The following is a 17,139-nucleotide window of genomic DNA, read 5'->3' on the forward strand; positions in this document are numbered from 1 at the left end:
TAAATGAATGGCTCTAGTGAAAATGTGGGGGAGGGGGATTTTTTGATCTATCACCCTCGCCATAAAGAACACATATTTATTCATAAGCTGTGAGTGCTTTTTCTCAAGCAAGGTTAATTTCTCTCCTTGTTTTTTTTTGTGTTTAATTTATCCTCTGCAGTAGAAATAGCATCACACAGAGAGTCCTGATTAACATAGTTTTGTAAAGCAGTTCTTGTCTTTTCCAATGTGTCACAATTTTGTGCAAACAACTATTGACCCTTTGCATTTCAAAGTTTCACTCCCATTAACCCGAAGTCATCTCTTACTTAACCTTTTCTAACAATTTTCCAAATGCCATCATTAGTCTGCATATTTTCTGTGTTGAGTTGCAGTGATATCACAAATGATCCACTGTGGAATATTCTATTTTTAAGATGTAGAAGCTCATGACATAAAACAAAAATAGTCATCAGATGTCCCAGTAGGAAGCCCTGGGGCCAATGCACATTAGTCACACAGGCCTTGTGCTTTGTCCTTCTCTTCATTCCTTCTGGTAGGATTTCACCAATAAATCAATAAATACATTGTTCTGAGTGATTTCATCAGAAAGTTCTGGAAAGACTGTCAAATCAACATGTTGGTTTCCCATTTCTCCATGGAACTCCACAGCAAAGATAGCACGATGTTGATAGAAAATACAAAATATAAGAATAGGTATAGTGCACAGAAAGTATGTTTCAGTCTAAAGTATATTTTTAAGTAATAATTTGTTAATCTAGGTTTTTGAATATGGTTTTAAAAAGCATCATGCTAAGCATTCTGCACCAAAATAACAACAGATAAAATGATTACATTTTCCCCATGAATTTTAATGAAATAATTATGCCCATTAATAAAGCTAGTGCTATCTACAAGAAAGCAAGTAATTACGGGGTGGTATGATTTACACAAAGCCACATGGAGTTTTTATTACATTATCCACAGTTCGCAAGTCTCTATGAACTGCTCTATGCGGTCTACTTATCACTCATCCCTTTCTCTACATGAAAATAAATGGAATGAGTGCGAAACAGAAACCAGGAGACTCAGCAGCTTGCTACTGAAAACATTTGTAAAGTTAGGACTAGATCCAAATCATAATTCTCAGGCCAGTGCTCTCTCTATTCAGCCCTATTTATAAATATGTAAATTAATGTGATGTCTTTTTATATCCAGTAGTTGTGAGTTACTATAATAATTGCTTAACGAAATTTGTGTGTGTGTGCAGGCGTGCATGAGAGAGAGACTGAATTTATGATATTTTATGTATTGTTTATTACTGTAAAGTTAGAAGGATAATAAATGTCCCACATGTGAAGATTGTACATTTCACAGACTGAGACATATCTGGTTATTTCTGCTGCCCTACATGGTAATATCATAGCCCATCTTATATTCCAAAAGCTTCAATATTCCTGGCTCATAGCATATATGTTGTGTCTCAAAAAATTTATTCGTGTCATTAATTGGGGTGTAAAACTATTAATGTGGTACAATATCTACCTGAATTAGGGAAATTATATCTCCTATTTGTCTATGGAACATGGGTTTCTAGTCCAAGGTTTCTCCGCCGTGGCATCACTGATATTTAATTTAGATAATTCTTCACTGTTGGGGGGAGGATGTTTTGCATACTGTGGGGTCTTGGCAGCACCACCGGCCTTCACTGGCCGAATACCAGATATATAATATAATAAATATAATATAACATAACATAAATACCATTTTCCAACTAACAGGTCTCCAGGCACTGCCAAGTATCGCTGGCAGTAAAATCCCTCTCCCCCATTGAGAGCCACTGATGTAGCTAAACAAAGCAAATGAAGGGACTTTCCCCCTGGAAAACATTGCTCAGAGACTCACCAGTGGGGTCTGGGAAATGCTTATCAGATAACACGTTATATTCATCTTCTGAGGTCAACACCCTGCCACCAGCAGGAAGAATTCGGCTTTTAGGAGCAGCTCCTTTCTGATAGGCCTAAAAAGAAAAGGCATTCATGAATGAGGTTTCCCCTGTTTGGAGTTTTGAAAAATATCAGAATGATTACAAATGGGTAGACTCAGACATATATATCCAGAGATAGCAAACCCCATACTATGTCACTGATTTTTTAAAAAGACATTTTGTTAAACCTGCTACACTCAAGGCACTGTTTATTACTTTTGTGTGGTGGGCACAGTATGGTAAACCAGTGGTCTAATCTCAGGGAGATTCCAGGTAGCTTGTTCTCAAACGGTGAAAATAGAATCTCAGAAACACCTACATAGATAGTGTGTGGCTTATTTACCATTTCAGCTCTGACTCCTGAATCATTCTGATAACCACAAGGGTGATGATCACACCAGCATTGCACAAAAGGCTTGGTGGCTGATGTGGGCCATGGGTGGTGACTAATGAGGTGGTGGGATGTATAAATGTAACCATGGTTACCACACAGTCTCATCAAAGACATTTCTATGTAGCCATGATAAAATGTGCTGCCATTTTGCCCTGAGGTATAGCAGTTTTGCAGTAAAATGACTAGAAGTACAGCTTGTGACATCCGAATGAATTGTTGTAGGCAGACAGGAAGCCCTCTTGCCTGAGCCACGCCAGAGGCACAAACACTGCTAATGCAGCTGCTCAGACACACCCATAAGAACATACTGATCAGATAAAATTCAAGCATGTGCATCTGAGGGGAGACTGCATGTTTGCATAAAATTTTGAAAAGAACAGCCTAAAAGCAAGTTGAAAATTGAAACAAGATAGTGTGGTATGCAAAATCTTGGGTATACTGTTGGGAAAAACTACAATAACATTGACCTGGGCAGCAAACTCAGAATAATAACAACATATTTAATATTCAGAACATAGTAACTGAAAGGACGCAAACCAAACAAACCCAGAGATTTCTAAGAAGTTTATTTTCATACTTGTAAGAACCACTAGTCAACTGCTCAAATCCATCAGAGACTCAGAGTGTAACAAAGAATGGAAATTTGTATGACTTTGAGAAAGTTTAGATGCCAATGGATTCCAACTAGACTCAGATGTGAATTGGGTTTTTAGTTATCATAAGCCTCAATGTTGGCTTTTGTAAACATTATATCACTTAATCCTGAAGACAGCACAATAAATTAGGTATTATCTTCCTTTTCAAAGTAAAGTGATAAGATAGAGGCTGAAAGAGGTCCAATAACTTGTCAACAGCCCAGCACTGAGTAGGTAACCAACCCAGGACTCCCACTTACCAGTAGCACGCAAGTATAGGAAGTGGGGAGTAGTTATGAGATGGTAGGTATCCAGCTTCCTGCTTAACTACCACCAAGCTGGACTCTCCATACCAATCATAGGCAGTTCATAGGTATTTAATACCTAGCTCTTAGGTGTCCTTTTAAAAACTACTCCAGTAAATTATAAAATAAGGTATTATTAAAATTTTAACTAATGATGACTAACTGCATGGACTTTTTCTTTAAATACCCAAAGGGGTCCTTAAAAATATTTGATTCTTATCTAATTCAGTCACCATAGCTTAACAACCTGAACACATTAGTTGAAAATTATGAGCAAAGAAAAGAAAGCAGCACAACTGTCGTACAATTGTAAGAAAACGGAGGAAGTTTTGTAAAAACGAAGAAATGAAACGCCAGATTTTGATTCACAATGAAACTTGTTAAACATAGTGCAAACTTCTATATAGTCTAGGAATAAGCTCTACAAGTGTATCCTCCCAGTTGACAGAGTGGTAATCCTACCAACATTTGTCATATATTAGGCTTACCCAGAAGCCTGGCCATTCTAAGGGCTTCAGTACTTTTATTCACTTAATCCTTGGCACAATGCAATGACAAAGGGATGATGCACACCATTTATACTAAGAAGCCAAGGTTAAAGAAGATATCTCTTGTAACAAGCACTTATGTGATTCGAAGCCCATAAAGTTGACTAGCCATTCAGCCATCCTGTCTCATCTCCAGATTCCCTGAAGGGACTTGGTAAGGAACCATGAAAAATGTAAGGTGATTGGTTACAATTATTTGTAGAGTATTGATAACTTGTTACTGAATGTAAATAAAGTATTGAATGTAATCCTAATATAGACAAGCAGAGGAAATATTACCTTAATGTTGAAGAGAAAAAAAATCTTATCCAAGAGAATAGTTGATCCTTGTCTAGTAGGCTACAAAATATATTTCATTATATTTTATTGAACATTTCCAGTAAAGTGGGTAAGAAACTCCTAATCTATCTGCGGAATAGCTTTGTATCAGGCAATTGCTTATTGTACTCCAGAGTTTAGTCTCCGGGTGACTGTTGAGCTTACCGTCAAGATAGCCTAGTTGGAATCTGTTAGAGTCTTTAAGTGATTCAGCTATCCATTTCAAAGGGAGCTTGTGACTCTATATAGATTTTTTATTTTTATTTTTTTGCCAGTAGTAGGGCCTGAACTGTGGGCCTGGGCGCTGTCCCTCAGCTCTTCAGCTCAAGGCTAGCGCTCTACCTCTTGAGCCACAGCACCACTTCCAGCTTTTTCTGCTTATGTGGTGCTCAGGAATCAACCCAAGGCCTCATGCATGCAAGGCAAGCACTCTACCACTGAGCCACCTTCCCAGCCCTATCTAGTTTTAATGTTTACGTTATGAGATCTGGAAGGGACAGCTGGGACCATTTGACCGAGTTCTTTAGTTTAATTGAGGCCTAGGTAGTAAGTCATCTGCCATGTGACACAACTTCACCTAAACTCCATTCTCCAAGTGCCCCACCCAGTGTCCTTCTCCTCTGTGGCATGCCACCACCCTGCCTGGGGAAAGATATACGCTACAGTAACACTGAAGTCCTCTCTGGTATAGAAGGCTTCCATACATTACGTATCTCAATTCCTCTACATTTTGCAGAAAACAAAAATAACCTGGGAAAAAAGGTGAAATAAAGTATGTAAAGTGTTCTAATCTCCTAGGAAGCCAGGTTAATTCAATCACAGTCTTCTTGCATAGCTAACTCTTAGACACCTGTCACAAATGAGGCTTAAAAGTGGGAAGACATGAAAATAGAAAAGGAAAGTTAGCACCACAGGGCCTGAGAAGGACCCCATGGCCACAGGAAAGGCCCATATTTCATGCTTTTTTCCTTTCTTTCTTTTTTTTTTTTTTTTTTGTCAGCCATGGAGCTTGAACTCAGGATTAGACACTGTCCCTGAGTTGCTTTTGTCACAGCACCACTTCTGGCTTTTTCTGTTAATGTGATACTGAGGAACTAAACCCAGGGCTTCATGCATGCTAGGCACTAAGCCACATTTCCAGCCCTATTTTCATGCTTCCTATTCTAGCTTTCTATTTTCACACTCACAGCTAGAGCTTGTTCCAAGTCTACCTTGTCCATAGACAGAAAGTGTTCTTCTGATCAGCTGCTCTTTATCCAGAACCTCGTATAACACTTGGCCTAGAACGGTGGCCTATGGCTTATAATGAGTGGATATCTACTAATCACAGTAGGTATCGGAATGAAAGATTGCTAACTGAATGAATCAGTCACCCAGGATGGGCATGCCAATCATCCCAGCCAGTGTTTTCAGAATTTTACAAGGATCAGGGGCTAACAAAAACACATCTTACCTCTTTGTTCTCATAGCTTTCCATGGCAAAATCATTTTTAACCACGATATATCTGTCCTTCCATTTCTTTATGTCTTCCACAAACTGCATGATCTCTGCTTCATACAAAATGGTCCCAGGTTCCAATGGTGGCTTAAAGAAGATGAATATAGTTCACTACTACAGCAAAAGGTAAGTTGCCTTATAAAAACTATGTTATTTTCTATATCTCTAGGGATATTTCAGGAAATGAGGAAAATGTTTTCACCTCTCTGCCACAGTTTTCCCTTCTTACTTTTCCTAAGCAAAAAAAAATCCTTGCCATTTTGGTATCTTTATCATTTTCATATCTTTTTAAGGCATCATGTAAGATATGAAGTAATTAGTTATTACTATTTGTAGTATATTAAAAATTTGTTCCTGAGTACAAATGAAGCATTGAATGAAATCTTAATATAAGTAAGCAGAGAAAATATTAGGTTAATTAATGTTGAAGGGAAAAAATGACCTAATAAAATTGTTAAGCATATAAAACAGGCACATGTGGTAGAAGGCATTATAGCAATCAGCGTGCACCTTGCACCTTGCTGATAGATGGAGGAGGGAGGAAGAACAGATGCTGGTATCTTCCTCAGTTTCCCAACATGCTTCAGGGTTAATTTCTGGAAGGCAAGAGAACCAATAGCCTGTTCCCTTCCTCATCACACCTTCAGGGCACACACCAAGAGCTGTTGCCCAGTGGCTTTTCCAGAAGTCATGAGCACCTAGACTATAAACACTTGGCTTATCCTCAGGATCATCCAGGAGGCCATGTTTGCTTAAAGAGAGGGAGGCATGAAGCCAGCTAATATTAGCTCTACTTGAAAAAAAAAAGTGGAGTAGTATCTCTTATTCACCTTCATGATCTATGCACCACCGGAGAATTTCCACTAGATTCATCATTAGGTCTTCCATTGGGATTACTATGTAAGGACAATCTATTAATGGGCAAGTCATCCTGACTTCAAAATACTGGAATGGGATCCTCGTCTTTTACTTGTCATTGAATTTACATTTATTTTCCCTTTATTAAAAAAATAGTGCCTTTGAAGCTTCTTTCTCTACTTTTAAGCAAAAACTTATATTAACCATACAGAGAAAACAGATAAACTTATTTAAGAATCATCTCGGAGATTAAATCAATTCCCTTCCAAGCTCCCGTGCTTGAAGCCTTTTCTGACAGAAATGATGAAGCAGGCTCCTATCATGCCTCATTAAAAGATGTTTTTAAAAAGAGCTCCCTCCTCTCTTTAAATAAAACAAGCCAGGATATACTGAACTTCAGGGTGTGTATGTGTAGCCTTGCTGTACTACTTAATAAAAAATGTGGACTCATCCTAGACTTACAGCAGGTGTGGGTCATAAGTTATATTTGTTTTGCTGGTTTGGGACAAGGATCCCTCTTTCCCAGTCTCACAGTGATGGGAACATTCATCCACCACCACCTCTCATCAGAATTTGCCTTTTTAACAAGCACTCTAAATTTCACGAATCACTGCTTTATGCAGTCACAGTGATGTACAAAAACATGTGGAAACCCTCTTGCTTAATCAACTTCTTGGGTTTTTTTATACTGATTACATCATCAACGAAATCATGTATATTCTCAGTTCCAGCCTGATAGGGGTGGAGTTTTTAAAACTGCCATTCAAATAGTTTTCATTTCTGAAATATTCAGAGCTACAGAGCTTTCCCCAATGAAGAAAACATGGAAGCCAAAGGTGCTTGGCTTACCTTGGTCTTCAACAATTGTGATGTGAAATCTCTGTGCTGTTCTACCTCACTGCGCACATGATTACAGAAAGCCACTGAATACTGGCGGTTGTAGTATGGACTGAAGTTTTTGATAGTAGCCTCAGTTTTGCCTGGGAGAAAGAAAAAGGAACATTATAATTTTGAAGTGTAGTGTATCTCACAGAATAGACATTGACTCACATAATAAAATTTGTGTTGCTTTTTCGTTTTTTGTTTTTGTTTTTGTCGTCTCGGGCCTTACTTCTGGGCCCGGACGCTGTTCCTGAGCTCTTCAGCTCAAGGCTAGCGCTCTACCACTTGAGCCACAGCGCCACTTCCAGCCTTTTCTGCTTATGTAGTGCTGAGGAATCAAACCCAGGGTTTCATGCATGCAAGGCAAGCGCTCTACCACTGAGCAACCTTAACATTAAGTTAGCTATAATAAGGGGTTTCATCCTGACATTTCCACGCATGAATACATATACTTTGATCACATTCAACTCCTCTATGATACTTTCGTATCCTCTCCTATCTCCTCCTTTTCTCTTCCTCTCCCACTTCCCTAATAGTTCCCGTTTACTTTCTATGTAATTCTTTCAAATCCTCCCCACGCCAACACCTCTCTAACAGCATTGTTTAGCAGGGATTTGTTCTCTGTGTTCTCTGAGAATGTGGACACCTGCTGCAGGTGCCTTGATCTCTTCCTCTCCTTCTGGCATCACCCTTACCCAGAGACTTCAGGGACCCTAATCACCAACCAGCCAGTAACCACACAGGGTTTTCTTCAGTGTACCATATACAATTGCCATGATCATAAACCCAACCATCCCTCAATCCTTCTGACCGCTCTACTTCATCCCCTCTCCTCTTCAAGTTGTTTGTTTTACTCCCTACCCCACTGCCAAACTTTCACCCAATAATCCCAGGTCCACCTTTCAACCCTGCATACACACCCTTCGGTCTTTTCCTCAGATCCCTGAGCTTTCTCTCTGGTCTTGCAACCACTCAGTCCTGGATAAAACCATTAGCCTCTTTTCTCTAGTTGTGTTCTTATGCTTTTGGTTTAAAAGAGTTTTGTGACTCAAAGTATTGTATAACTATGGTGAGGTAGAGAGAGAAACTGTGATTTGAGAGTCTAGAGACATGGGTTGTGGTCCCAGTTCTCACAGTGAGGTAGAAATTAGCTACCAACCTCAGCCAGCACACTCAGTGGTCAGGCACCAGTGCCCTTGTACTGTGAAGGGAGAGGCCAATTAGTCCACATTTTGCTTGAGTCTGTGTGACACTGAAGATAATCATAGATGCACCATTGTCTCAGCTTAGTGACCAGCAACTAAAGTACGGTCTCTCAGTACCAGGCACAAATTAATCTACCAACGATTGTAGGGCCCAGAATTGGAAGAAGGAGAGTTGAACACTGGTAACTTACTGGGTAACTTACTAGCCCTCTCCAACGATTTGGATGAGGAGATAAGAGGAGAAAAAAACAATGGGGTTTAATGATAACCATTCACACAGGAATAGAAATCCTCAAAACATTTGAAGTACTAAGTGTAGATTAAGAGTCCATAGAAGAGGATATGATCTTGACAGGGAAACAAAAAAAAACCAACTCACATCACATTCCAATATATTGTTAAATTCTTCATGTGAACTTGACATTCTTCTTTTGTTTTTGACATTTCATTATAGTCAATAGAGAAATATTAGAACATAACTTATTGGAAAGTGAGAGTTTAATGTTTACTGAGATATTCAAGAAGAGAAACTTGGATCCTTAGCTGCCTGGGTGTAACCTATGAAATCACAGCCCAGATCCCTAAAAAATAGATGAATATTTTCTAAAGATGGCGATTTCTGCTCTGCTTGGCGATTCAGTCCTTATAATGTGCATGAGGTAAAGGGAGTATCATTGTATTTGCTTCATAAAATGACATTTCTGTTTATATTTCTGAGCTCTAGCAATTAGTACTTGTAAGGTCCTCTGAGACCCACTAATATAGATTTGGTGGTCATGCAAATAAAAACTGCTATAACTTGAATCTGGCATGCTTTCCTTTGCCCTGTGACTTGTAGTATTATATTTAATTAGCATTTGTATAATACTTTAATATACTCTGGCTTTATAACTATCTAATTTGTTATTTTATTAGCTTTAGTAAAGCACATAAGTCATGACATTCTATATCCTTGCCTATAATTTTCTTACATAGCAGTAGGATATCTTTGAGAATCCCCAAAGAGAAAGAGATTTCCTTTTCTGAAAAAAAAAAAAACTAATAATAATGAGCAATTAACAAAATTTGTCCTTTTGCTCCAAATAACCACTGTTTGGATTGCCAGAAGAGTAGCTTGTTAATTGCTGACGCTAATTTCTGCACTCTGAAAAGCACTTGGACTGAAATGAAAGGAGGTGTCTGTCATTTGATGATGAGTGTATAAACCCACGAAAGCTGCTTTCCTGCCATATTACCAACCCTCCTCCAGGAGCAAGCACCCTGCTTCTGCTGAAGTGCTAGGATGCTACCACTCCTTTCCAACGTATGAGGAAAATGCTTCTGTGATTTGAATCTCTGCATATGTGCACACCATCCTGGCAACATTTATAAAGAAGGGATTTTACCTTCCTTAGGTAATTAACCTAGACGAGTTTGAAATGTGAATGAAACAGCTAATCACATCATCAGTTCTTGGGAGACAAGACACTAAAACTATTCTCCAAGTGTGTTTAGATTTTAGCTTAGATCTAGATAAATTCACATAAAGGACACTGAATCTAGAGATCTTCAGAATGGGAGCAAAGTCCAGTGTTGGGACAAAAAATACCACTGTGGTTGGGAAGATAGAGTCTGGAGTGAGCCAAACAGGGTTTAAGTCCCATCTCTGCTACTTACCTACTGTGATATCTCATGTGAGTTACTTTCTGGCATGTGAAATGAAAACAAAAAAGTAGCCACCTCGGAGTGCAGTGAGGGCTCCACACTATGGTTGGACTTGTAGAAAGTGTGCAATCGTTTACATTAACCAAACTGATGGTGACAATGGCGATGAAGAATCTCCCCTGCCCACCTCCTCCCAGAAAAGCTGAACCAAGAAATCAAGAAGCCAAAAGGCAGGTTTTCTCTACTGCCATTCTTTTTTTTTTTTTTTTTTTTTGTTCTTATTGTGGCTATTTCTTTTTTTTTTTTTTTTTTTAAATTTTATTTTATTTTATTTGAGAACATACTGTACAGAGGGGTTACAATTACATGGGCAGGATAATGCATACATTTCTTACCAAGCATTGCAGCCTCCTCCTTTGTTTACCCTTCACCTCCCTTCCCGGCCTCCCCCCTCCCTCCCAACCAATCGTACCCCCCCTCCCCCCCCCCCCCCCACCGACATTGTAAAGCTGGGTTTGACATGACATTTTGTACTTCTCATTGTTGCAACAGGTCCACCTGAATCCTTAAACGACTTGAACATGGGACATCCTGATCTGCTGCATAGAAGACAGCCATCCCACCCACCATGGGCTCCACAAAGGTATTACATACAACTTCCTTAATGTTGCCAAAGAAAAGGCTCTCAGTGAGGCCCTGAGTTGAAATCAACTGAATAATGCCAGAAGTAGTGGTGCACAGCAGTAATCCCAGCACTCAGGAGGCTAGGAGAAGGGAGTTTGAAGACAGCTTGGGCTTCATAGAAAAAAAAAGAAAGAAAAGAAAGAAAGTAGGAAAGAAAGAAAGAAAGAGAGAGAGAAAAAGAAAGAGAGAGAAAGAGAGACAGAGAGACACAAAGGAAGGAAGAAAGAAGGGAGGGAAGGAAGGAAGGAAGGGAGGGAGGGAGGAAGAGAGAAAGAGAATGAAAGAGAAAAAGAAAGAAAGAGAGAAAGAGAGAGAAAAAAGAGAAAGAGAAAGAGAGAAGGAAGGAAGGAGGAAGGAAGGAAGGTAGGAAGGAAGGAAGGAAGGAAGGAAGGAAGGAAGGAAGGAAGGAAGGAAGGAAGGAAGGAAGGGAGGGAGGAAGGAAGGAAGGGAGGGAGGAAGGAAGGGAGGAAGAGAGAAAGAGAGAGAAAGAGAATGAAAGAGAGAGAGAGAGAGAGAAAAAAGATAAAGAGAAAGTGAGAGAAGGAAGGAAGGAAGGAAGGCAGGCAAGCAGGAAGGAAGAAAGGAGGGAGGGAGGATGTAAAGGAAGGAGGAAGGGAAGGAGGGAGGGGAAAAATCAATGACATAAAACATTGCCATGAATGAGCAGAAAGTAAAAGGTCTGTATTAGCTGTGTTGCTTTGAGCTTAGTCTTCCATAAAAAGGAGGTTACTGGAAACTACAATGACTGAAGCAGGGCACTGGTGGTTCACACATGTAATCCTAGCATCTCAGGAAGCTGAGACCTGAGGGTCATGGTTCAAAGCCAGCCTAGGCAGAAAAGTCCCCTTCACCACCAGAAAATTGGAAGTGGAGCTGTGGCTCAAAATGGTAGAACACTAACTTTGAAATAGCCTGGGACAGCACCCAGGCCTTGAGTTCAAGCCTTATAACTAACAACAACAACAACACACACACACACACACACACACACACACACACACACACACACACACACAAAGACCTGTAACTGCTGAAACCAATAAAAGGTTCCACATTTTGGTATAGAAGCACTTGGAGAAAGATATATATTTCTTTTAATCTTTTTTTTTTTTGCCAGTCGTGGGGCTTGGACTCTGGGCCTGGGCGCTGTCCCTCAGCTCTCCAGCTCAAGGCTAGCACTCTACCACTTGAGCCACAGCGCCACTTCCAGCTTTTTCTGCTTATGTGGTGCTGAGGAATTGAACCCAGGACCTCATGCATGCAAGGCAAGCACTCTACCACTGAGCCACCTTCCCAGCCTTCTTTTAATCTTACTTAATGATTCCAGTACAATTTATGTAACCACAATGTTCATAACTCCTTCAGGCAAATTCTCACCACAGCTAGACACTTCCACAGCTTCATACACAAAACTGAGCCTCACGTCTACTTTGCAAAAGTAAGAAAAGTTGTCTGCTGGCCCCACAACAACCATCTCCATCAATACCAACTCAAAAAGTCAGTATTTATCGATCCTTCTTCCCAACTACCATCAACCAAATCCTTGTAGTTCTATGTTAGTTCTTGAATCCATTGCCTTTCCCCATCTCAACCACTACACCTATCCAGCTTTCATTATCTCTCAGCAGCACGATAAAAAACAACAACAAAAACCCGCTTCTGCCAAATAGCATCACAGCAGGGTAAAAATACTTAACTAGCTCTCAACTTTAACACAGAAACGAAAATGTCAAAAGCAGAGTGGGAAGGAGAATACCAGCACTGGCACCCAGATCCTGGAGTGCCTTGAGGAAGAAACAGTTTGATTTGTCCCTGGGCAGAGGTAAGTTCTCAGAAGGGGCAGAGTTAGGGACTGATGAAGCAGAACAGAAAAGGTCCAAACTAAACTGACCACTTGGACCCATTCAAGGCCCAAAAGCAAGTGGGGAACCATTATGTAGAACCAATTCATGTTATTGAGGCTACCTAAAGACCTTTTGGAAAGCCACAAGGAGCACAGGTCAGCAGCTTGATCCTCAGGGCCTGGCCTCCCAAGTTTCATTTGACACATTACTGCCAGCTCACACCAATACCTTGGTTAAAAACCCTGAAGAGTTCTCATTGCCTACAGTAGGAACTCTCTACACTTACACAGACGTGATCTGGCCCCAAACAAACTGAAATTTTCTTGCCCTTTGTTTCCACACCTTCTCTCTTCCTTTCTCCTCCTGAGTGACCTGACTGCCACTTTCAGACATCTCAAGCCCAGAGGGCTATCTCAATCCCAAAAAGAGCCTTTTCAGAGCTCCTCAGTTGGAAATAATCTCATTTTCTTTTACTTTTTTTTTTTTTTCAAATTATGCTTTTTCTACAGCTGTTTAAATACAGTCTATCATTCCTCCAAGGGTATTCTGTGTTTATATACTCAGCAAGTATTTGTTGAATGAATCCAAGAATGGCTGAGTGAATATTCAAGACTAAAGCAAATTGCAATTCAAAATAATGATGAAATCCAGACCAATACGCCAGCAAAGAAAAAAAAGTATAGTTTTTAGCTTGACTCTTTATTACTAAAAATACACACCCTTGAAGCTCAGCTTTGTTTACAAAAATCCGACTCTTGAAGGTTAGCTCTTTTTAAATTTTTTCATGAGTACTCTCACTGAGAACATTTGTGAGAAATTACTAAAAAATGAAACCTCTTCTTGATTTGCCTGGATTTTTTTTGACCAGTCTAGAAATATGAGAGGTACATAAGGATCTGGTAAAGATTTCTATTAAGTGTCATTCAAGAAGGTTCTTTTTGAACCAGTTCTTGATCCTACTATATCAAGGCATTAGTCTCCCCTGAAAGATATTGATAAGTAGGTTATTTCTAGTTCCCTATTGTCCCAAGTGTCATAATAATGATGTACTCTAAAATCTCTAGCAAGCATATTTTTTCCTATTTCAATTGCTTTAGAAAAAGTTTATCTGTCCCAGGCACCTGTGGCTCACATCTATAATCCCAGCTACTCAGGAAGCTGAGATCTGAGGATCGAAGCCAGCCAGGGAAGAAAAGTCTGTGAGTCTCCTATCTCCAATAAACTACTCAGAAAAAGCCAGAAGTGGCACTTTGGCTCAAGTGGTAGAGCACTAGCCTTGAGCAAAAGAAGCTCAGGGAAAGCACCCAGGACCAGAGTTGAAGCTTCAGGACCAACTAGCAAAAAAGGGGGAAAAAAGCTTATAGGCATAAAAAGATGCAAAACAGTCCTGACAATTTTCTCTATGTTCTCTTCTAGTTTTTTTCAATGTTTTCATGTAATTGAGATTGCAATACATGATTATATTATACATTTCATCTTTGGCTGTGATATTACATCAAAATTATGATTTTTTTCAGGTGCTACATTCTATTATTAATTAGTAAAGAGAAAAATACAAAAATCAGTTTTGTTTTAATTTTAACAAGGTAGGAACTGAAGCCAACCCACATGTAAGGAAAAGGTTAATCAGGCTTTTGGTATGATTTCTCAAGAACTGTTGAGGTTCTGAGTGAAGATGAATTCAGGAAACAAGACAAAGCCCTCTAAAAATAAGCTATTTTTAATAATTAAAAAATAAAATACAATTGCTGGGTGCCAGTGGCTCATGCCTGTAATCCTAGCTACTCAAGAGGCTGAGATCTGAGGATCGTGGTTCAAAGCCAGCCTGGGCAGGAAAGGCCATGAGACTCTTATCTCCAATAACCCACTCAGAAAACCATAAGTGTTTCAAGTGGTAGAGCGCTAGCCTTGAGCTGAAGAGCTGAGGGACAGCGCCCAGGCCCAGAGTTCAAGCCCCATAACCGACATAAATAAATAAATAAATAAATAACAATATCCATCATTGCTTATTTTCTCCAGATTCTCAAGCTGTAGAAGTTTAAAAGTTCTGATGAATTATTAGCATTCTCAATGATCTCAGGTTGCTAAGCAGCATTGCTTAATACTTTTCGGGTGGAAATTTTGGAAATCCCAATTCACAATACAGAGGTGCAAAAATCTAATTACATACAATGATGCCTAAGGACTCACTTATTCTTCTTGCAAATGCCTTAGAGAATGAGGATAAATTGGGCTCTCCATAAATGAACTAAAAAGTACATGTGCATGTACACATGGGTGTACATATATCTATGTGTATTTAAGATGTATTTATTATTGGTTCTCAAGTGGCAAGTTGTGAGCAAGACTCCCCTAAAAGAAAGTGAGAAGATTCAGGGGGACCCTTGAGTCCTCAGATTGGGTGGCCCCTCCTACAGAAGCTCCAGTAGGAGACACAAACCAATTTAAGTTCTGATGGTTTACTTCAGGTATTAACCCACAGACAGAAATATTCAATACTTATACCCACAGAGTTTATATTAAATATATTCTTTTTTTGCGGGGGGGGGGGGGGTCCGGTCATGGGGCCTGAACTCTGGGCCTGGGCGCTGTCCCTCAGCTCTTCAGCTCAAGGCTAGCACTCTACCACTTGAGCCACAGCACCACTTCTGGCTTTTTTCTTTTTGCTTATGTGGTGCTGAGGAATCGAACCCAGGGCGGCATGCATGCAAGGCAAGCGCTCTACCACTGAGCCACCTTCCCAGCCCTATATTAAATATAGTCTTAGCAAGAATCTAGGTTAAAAATTGCTAAGGAACAAGCAATAAAAGAGGCTCCCTGTGTTTCCAAACCTGCTCCTTGTAATGCAAAATTCTGTGAGTGAGCTTGCAGTGACCTTGCCTTCAAACTGTTAGAGGTTCTCAGTTTTTCCCAAGCCTATGCTAAAAGGCAGGCCTAGTATCTATCATAGGACTGCAAAGCTTAGTCCTTTAAGGGTGCTTAGATGCTACATGTGGGCACAAGCTCTAGCTCCAGGGGGGAAGTAAAAGCAAAAACAGCATTTTCTACAAGTGACCACTATCACTCAAGTGAATCAAGATTGCATCTGCACAACATCTTTATATAACAGATGACTTTACAAGTTAATGTAAGAGAAATGGGAGATGACACTAACGAGGAAACATACCACTGTTTTATGAGTTTCGATTCTTACTACCTTATTCTATTAGAAAGAAAGAAAGGGATGAGAAGGGATGGGAAGGGTAAACAAAGGAGGAGGCTACAATGCTTGATAAGAAATGTACTCATTACCTTACCCATGTAATTGTAACCCCTCTGTACAGTATTTTCACAATAAAATACTTATTTTAAAAGAAAGGAAGGAAGGAAGGAAGGAAGGAAGGAAGCCTCACCGTGGCCAGCTTTTCCAGACTTAGAAAAATCTGTAACAGATTTCTAAAACTGAAAGGCCTTAAGTCTGGTCCCCTCTTTTGCTTGCATTGTTAGAAAAATATATGTACCTGTACACTTACATATTATTCTTTAGCCATAATTAGACAGAAGTAGCTTTAATTTTTTTGCATTTCATTTGGAAAAAAAGCACTCGTAAAATTTAAAGATTATTGTTATTACCTCACAGTATGCCTCCAATTTCTTCCTGACACATTTGTTGAGAAGAAATTGTATTTTGCTACTTTTCTAAGCTATATAATGTCTTCCAAGGAAGTTTCAGATTGCTTGTCTTTTTCTTTCCAAAATGTGAGAGGGAAGAATGTGCAAAGCAAAATTAAACTAGTCTGATAGCTGTTTTTTTCTCCCACATAGTATTACAAGAACTGTGGTAGTGCATGCCTGTAATCCCAGTACTCAGGAGGTTGAGGTGGAAGAGGATTACAAATTTGAAGCCAGTGTGCTACATAGGAAGTTCAATGCCACTCTGAGCTAGAATCCCTGTCTCAAAAAGCCAAGGGTTGGGGATGTTGCTCAGTGGTAAAGTTCAAAGCCCTGGGTTTGATACAGAGAGAGAGAGACAGACAGACAGACAGAGAGACAGAGACAGAGACAGACAGAGACAAAAGGGGGATTTGAGAGCAATATAATACTAAGATTCGGACACCAAAATAATGAGAAAATTGCTTTTTCAGTTATTAAAACTTATGCACATATTTTGTCTTAGGCTTTCAAATTATTCTAAAGTCCTGAAAATATTCCTTGCATATTGATTGCAATCATGCAGATGAACCTAACATACACATTTTTAAAAGCCAGGTCAAATGTGGCACATTATAAGCTCAGACACTTGGGAGTCGTAGGGGAGACATAGGTAGGAGGATCACAGTCCAGGCAAAAAGCATGAGATTCTATCTGATAATTATCTA

At 39.6% G+C, this 17,139-nt stretch overlaps 1 protein-coding gene across 1 annotated transcript in view; it reads right to left on the reverse strand.

The window, feature by feature from the left end:
- The window catches only part of Niban1 (niban apoptosis regulator 1), a 148,314-nt gene that overhangs the window by 72,596 nt on the left and 58,579 nt on the right, over positions 1-17,139 (reverse strand). Inside the window, exons 2-4 of the mRNA XM_042674546.1 lie at positions 7,372-7,502; positions 5,620-5,751; positions 1,885-1,999 (exon numbers count right to left, since the gene is read on the reverse strand). Coding sequence (XP_042530480.1) covers positions 1,885-1,999; positions 5,620-5,751; positions 7,372-7,502 — 378 coding nt within the window. The remainder of the gene's footprint in view (positions 1-1,884; positions 2,000-5,619; positions 5,752-7,371; positions 7,503-17,139) is intronic.

This window comes from Dipodomys spectabilis, unplaced genomic scaffold (assembly GCF_019054845.1).
Source record: "Dipodomys spectabilis isolate Male_0828 unplaced genomic scaffold, ASM1905484v1 ptg000019l, whole genome shotgun sequence".
In the NCBI taxonomy this organism is placed as follows: domain Eukaryota; kingdom Metazoa; phylum Chordata; class Mammalia; order Rodentia; family Heteromyidae; genus Dipodomys; species Dipodomys spectabilis.